Source organism: Alligator sinensis, unplaced genomic scaffold (genome assembly GCF_000455745.1).
Source record: "Alligator sinensis unplaced genomic scaffold, ASM45574v1 scaffold73_1, whole genome shotgun sequence".
In the NCBI taxonomy this organism is placed as follows: Eukaryota; Metazoa; Chordata; order Crocodylia; family Alligatoridae; genus Alligator; species Alligator sinensis.
The window spans coordinates 1,296,062-1,302,090 of NW_005841838.1; the positions used below are offsets into that span (position 1 = coordinate 1,296,062).

Sequence of the window (6,029 nt, forward strand, 5' to 3'; positions counted from 1 at the left end):
TGGCGAAAGCCAACATGGCCGTTCGGAGTCAGTGACTCCCAAATAAACAGCGGGTGTCCGGCGCTTCCCTCCGCAGACCGGGTGTGCCAGCAGCCGGGGCTGTCCCTGTGGGTCCCCTTCCAGAACGCCGCCACCGCCGTCACCAACCTCTACAAAGGTAAGGGGCCGCCCCGGCCTCCCCCAGCAGGGCTTCCCCTTGTGCCTGGTTGCTCTGATAAGGTTGCCCTGGCGCTTCCCCAGTCAGTCTCTCTAGCTCTCCCCCTGCTGTAGCTCACAGTGCCTTTTCCTCCCTTAAGGGGGTCCGTGGCAGTGACTGATCCTTCAAAAGTTTCTCCCTGGGCATTTTGACATGGGAGATGGTGAGGTGTGGCTCTTCTGCATAAGTGCGATGGGCATAGAGCAGGCCAAGGAGCAGCGTGTGAGGGTGGTGGCTTTGTATTGCTGAGTTCCTGGACAGTAGTAGTCACAAGGTGACAGACTTCACATCTGGCTTGTATTTCGATGAGGGTCGTCTGCATAATGGATACAGTAATGCAACTTACTGTGTTTGCATTGGCATCCATGGGATTTTATTGTCTTTTAGGGTTGTGTTAATGACCATTTAAGCTAAAGAGATTTTATCCATTGGAATCTTTTTGCTAAATTTCAACCATTTTTATACATCTTTGTCACCATGACAAATTTCAAGTATTACTTTGGACAACAGCAGATAAAAATCTATTGGGAAAGGTGTGTGATTTAACAGCTGCTGAGTTGTCTTGTTCACATCCGAGTTGGATCATATTAAATTGAGTGATTTCAGTATTTTAAAATGTCCAGGATGTTTATAAGAAATTAACTTAAAAAAAAAAAAAAACAACTCATAAAAACTTGCAAGAGAATAGATCTGCCAGTTGTTGATGCACACAAATATAGTTACGTTTAGCTGTTAAATTGCATTTTTTTTCATGTTTTCCAAAAATTCCATCTCTAAACTGCTGATAATTGGGTATTATGAGGCTTAATTTTTTTTCTTTTATAAAAAATAGTTGCTTGGAAAAAGTTGCTATTAGAAAAACCTTTTGTAAACTTACCCAAACTGGCTTTTGCACTGCTTAGTTCAGAAACGTCTTTCTTACTCCAGCTTGGTTATGAGTTCAGAAGAAGAGTTTAGAAAAAAGACTTGGGTAAACAATTGTGTTCCTGATTCTTATTTTTGGAATGGTGCATTTGCTTCCTTCTCTGTCTAGAATTCTAAGGTGGTAGAGGATGTTATCATGCTTTTTGCCTCTGGCTTTGCATCTAGATGGCTTGTGAATTCATTGCTTTATTTTAAATTATTTTAAATACTATGCTTATCAGCATAGTATTTCTGACTGCTGATCAGGCTTCTTACGAACAACAGATGGGTGGGGGAAACAATAGATATCTAACCATTGTTGCACTGTACACTTGCCTCTACCACTGATAAGTGCTTACAATTTATCTTGATTTGCAAAATACAACATATCGTAGGTGAAGGGATGGAAGATTACAGGTGAGGCCATTCTGTAGTTCTTTGAATGGAATTCAGGCTTGAATGAATGGCTAAAGATGCTAGTCATTAGGCAAGGCTTTGATATAGCAGCCAAAAAAGTTCTCATCCTGTTTCCTTGATGAGTCTAGCTACAACATCTTCCATTTTCTTGTATTACCACTTGACAAACAGGAACTGTTGTATAAATCACACCTGTACTTCAGCTAGAATAGCTATATGTTGAGGCAGTCAAGGTGTTTAACTTCTTATGACTTTTATCTATACTATTTTTAAATAAGTTTCATATTACTCTTAAATGTAGCAAAAAAATAATCATTAAATTTAATATGATCTTACTCAGATGTGAACAAGAGAACTCAGTAGCTATTAAATTGTGCATCTTCAGACAGCAGCAGGTAAAAACTAATACCTGAAATTTGTTACAGTGACAAAGATGTATAAAATGGTTGAAATTTGGCAAGAGGATTCCAGTGGACAAAATCTCTTAAATTTTAAATTGTATACTAGAAGGGCTAAAGGGTAGACTCCTTTTTAAATACAAACAGTACTAAAGAAGGCACAAACCTTGTTTTCTTCTGTGCATAAGGAATGTGGCTGTTCAATACTCTTTTGTTACTGTCAAGTGTGCGGGTGGTAAATGTGCTTTCTATGAAGCTGTCAAAATTATTAAAGAATCATTGGATGATTTAAAACTTCTTTTATCTTGAATTCTGTCAATTTTTATGTCCCTAATAGGTTTCCATTACTTATCCAGTCTGTTCAGTATTTTCCTAAATACTTCAAGTGGTCTGCATGCAGTTTTCAGTTGTAAACTTGATGTGAGCATTAAGTATTTGTCCTTTTATAGTTTTCTGGAAACACGTAGAGCTTGATGCATAGATACTTTTGTCTTTAGGTTTGCCAGTAATCCCAACAGACTAAATCAGCAGCAGGCTATTTTCTTTTTCTTCCACACCCTAGTTGATTGGCTCTGAAAATATTTTGGATGCTTCTATAGGTCAACCCCCCTCCCTCACCTTTTGTGTTCTTTAAATATCATTATAGAAAAATGATAGAGACTTCTTGCTTTCTCAGAACCAAGTTCTTCCTCTTGTCCTTGCTTAGGAGAGACTGCTGACATGTTGTTAACACTTTAGCCAGTATCTATTGTTTTATTATTTAAAACAAGACAGTTTTGTAAATATATTAGTCGTTTGATTAAATACAGGAGCTGCAAATACAATAGATCATGGGAAGGGACAGAACTTGTGGTGAAATTGGGACAGTTGTAGTTGAAACCATGGGTGTGTCTTTTGTAGTGATGTTGAAGCCCTAAGCTTGCCATATCTAGTGACCTTGTATGACTGGAACTGTTGGTCAATTCCTCCAGTGTTAAATGTTCCTGGCAACAGCCTGTCTTTCCTAGTGTACATGACACCTTGAGTCTTAATGGCTTTTAAATGGACACTCTTGAACTCTTGTCTTGCAGTTTGTAGTAACTTTAATAGCTGAAAGTGCATAGGAGTTTTTGGAACTTCTGTCATCTTAGTTGTTTTCTAGTCCTTAACATTTTAGGCACATAGAAAAAACATAAATGTTTATGATGAGATGGAAGGCTGTGGTATGAACTTGGTAAAGCTAAGAGATTGTTTGTCAGTTTCTTAGGGTCCTTATAGTTTGAGAATTAAACTGTTGTGTGCACTTTTAAATATTTTTAATTCTTAGGGTTTTAATAGTTACTAAACCGCCATAAAGGTTTACCTAGAAAAAGAATTTTTGTTAATGGCTAAATTATGCTAATTAGATTCCCCATCCCCCATGGATAATGAAATGGTACCATTAAAAGTGGCTTGTCAGTAGGCTTTTGATTCTCTCTGTATTGTTGATCACTTTATCATTACTTATACTGTGTTTCTTTATGTTTTAAATACTTTGTAATTTCGCTTATAGGTAAACTTGGTAGAAAAGTGAGAGAGAGAGGGTCTCAAAACAGCTATTTTCAAGATTAGCCTTTTTGGAGAATGTGTTTAAATAGTTTAGGCATATTGCTTTTCTTTGAGGTTTTTCCCCAATCAAAGGAAGAATACCAAACATGTAGAAAAGCTAGCAAATACTGCCAGATTTTTAAGTATGTTCTTTGAGATACCATTTCTCTGAAATTTAAAGGGAGTTTAAGTGGAATTTCCAATGCTTATTTTCATGTGTTGCTTATGGAACAACAGCCAACCTGCTTGTCTTGTTCATACACTGAAATCACTCTTGGCAAAGCTCTGAGAACAAATTACTGTGGTAGAAGCAGCAGAATGAGCGCAGTTAATGAGTACAGAACACTTTATGTCCCACAAACTGTGACTGATTTCAGCAATATATTGATGTAATTATTCAATCCATTTTGAATCCCCAATAAGGTTTAGGTTGTCGATCAGTATCTATAAGGAACTTCTTGAGTGAGAACTTAGTATACTGAATAAAATGCACTTTCAGAGTATGTCCCACTAATACATTAGCTTCATCGTAAGTTCTACTAAAACTTGCATTGGCTTTGCAAGGAAAACATGCTAACAGCTTTATATCCACCATGTCTTCATGGGCTATCAAATACCCAAGTTAGGGAATGACTCAAGACGCGTCGTATGAGATATGTTACAGAACAGGGAGCTCAAGCTTATAGTTACACACAGCGTTATTTAGATTTATGGAATACTATAAAAATTTGCATTTGTTTGATAATTATTTGCCATGGGGAAGTACAGAAGCACTAAAATGTTTTTGAACAGTGTTCTTTCTTTTTAGGTAATTTCTTTTGAGTAGTCAGGCTTTAAATGATTTGGCAAGCTAAAACAGAGTGGTGGGGAAGGGTACTTAAGTGTATAATTCCTGAAGCTACTTCTTTTAAATTGGATTCCTTCCAGTTGATACTGTTTCATTCAAGTTCCATAGGTCATTGTTTACAGTGCTAGAATTAAAGCCCAAGCTTCATTTTAAAACACAAATTTCCAGCTAATCTTGTGTACCAAAATCACATTCTAGGTAATTCTCACTTATTTGTGGTAAATGTTTTTATTATAGTACTGCAGTCAGGTTTGAGTTAGGATTACAAGTCTGTTGTGTTGGATACTGATTAAATAGAGAAAAGAGGTGTGATCCTTACCTTGAAATCTAGTAGTTCATAATACAACCAGGATATGAATTGTCCTGTGACTTGTCCATATGAGCTTACAAAGTGATTAAAGTTTGATCTTGGTTAAATGGTGTCTTGAAGATTTAAAAAAAAAAAAAAAAAAAAAAAGCACTGCCCTGAATCTCAGCATGACAGGTAATTTAGAATGGCAACGCAGTAAAAATCTTGTTTTCATCCATCCTTGTGGGAAGCTTTATTATGAATGAATGTCTCACTAATTTAAATTGCTTCAGCTGTTTAAAGTTCTTACTAAAAACATTTTTGTCTTTTTTTTTTTTTTCCTGCAGAAAGTGTGGATACCCATCAGCGAAGTTTTGATGTAGGAATTCAAATTGGCTATCAGCGTCGCAATAAGGATGTGTTAGCTTGGGTTAAAAAACGCAGAAGAACTATTCGTAGAGAAGACTTGATCAGCTTCCTATGTGGAAAAGTTCCTCCTCCAAGAAACTCTAGAGCTCCCCCAAGACTGACTGTAGTATCCCCTAACCGAGCTACTTCAACAGAAACTAGCTCATCTGTAGAGACTGATTTGCAGCCTTTCCGTGAAGCCATAGCTCTGCATGGTAACAGTCAAACTTTATCAGTATTTATTGAAATAAGAGTGGGTGGGCTTTTTATGTAAGCATGCCTTCTGTTAAGTTTGGGGGTTTATTTGGGCCTGTTTTCACTAATTACATAACCAGAGTGGCATTGCGTCTAACAGTCCAGAGGAAAGACATTTATTATATTTGCTCTGAAGGATCTGTGGCTTTGCCTGTGGGAGGGTTGTTAGTTACTTGTGTAAAAAGGTGCATTGGTTTTCAGTGAGAGCAGAAATTTTAAAGCGGTAAAGGAATTATTGAAGGTTATTTTGGAACTGGTATATCCTGTAGCATTAGTGTGCAATGCTAGTTTAGGATACAGTTTATGGCCTATTCTGCAACATGAAAAGGGAACTTGTTGACTGGCACTCCTTAAAGCCCTATGTTTCCCAGTACAATGCTAGTAGAAATGATGTGGTTTCTAAAACATACTGTAGTAAAAGTTGTGTTAACTGGCATTTTACCAACTGGAATACTCTGTTAACCGGAATTTCCAATATCCCAATACAAATCCTCATGTTAGCAACTGGAATCTTTGATGAGTCTTATCTGGCATGTGCATCAAGTTTTTGCATTACAAGCATGGCACTGTCATCCATATAAATCTCAGATAACTGGAATTTTTAGATAATCGGCACCCCCTGTATCCCACTCATGCCAGATAAAGCTTTTACTGTATTAACCTTTCAACTGACTGTTGGAAGGGAAATCGGGCTTTTTGCAGGAGGAGAGCAGTTGGGGGAGGGGTGAAGGAATGACTCTTTACACCTTC

General features: G+C 37.4%; 1 protein-coding gene across 1 annotated transcript in view; it reads left to right on the top strand.

Moving 5' to 3' along the window:
* Positions 1-6,029, top strand: part of CUNH16orf72 (chromosome unknown C16orf72 homolog) — a gene marked incomplete at its 5' end in the record, with an annotated part of 24,427 nt that continues 18,398 nt past the window's right edge. Inside the window, 2 exons of the mRNA XM_025203482.1 lie at positions 1-157; positions 4,964-5,239. Of these exons, the coding sequence (XP_025059267.1) occupies positions 1-157; positions 4,964-5,239 (433 nt within the window). The remainder of the gene's footprint in view (positions 158-4,963; positions 5,240-6,029) is intronic.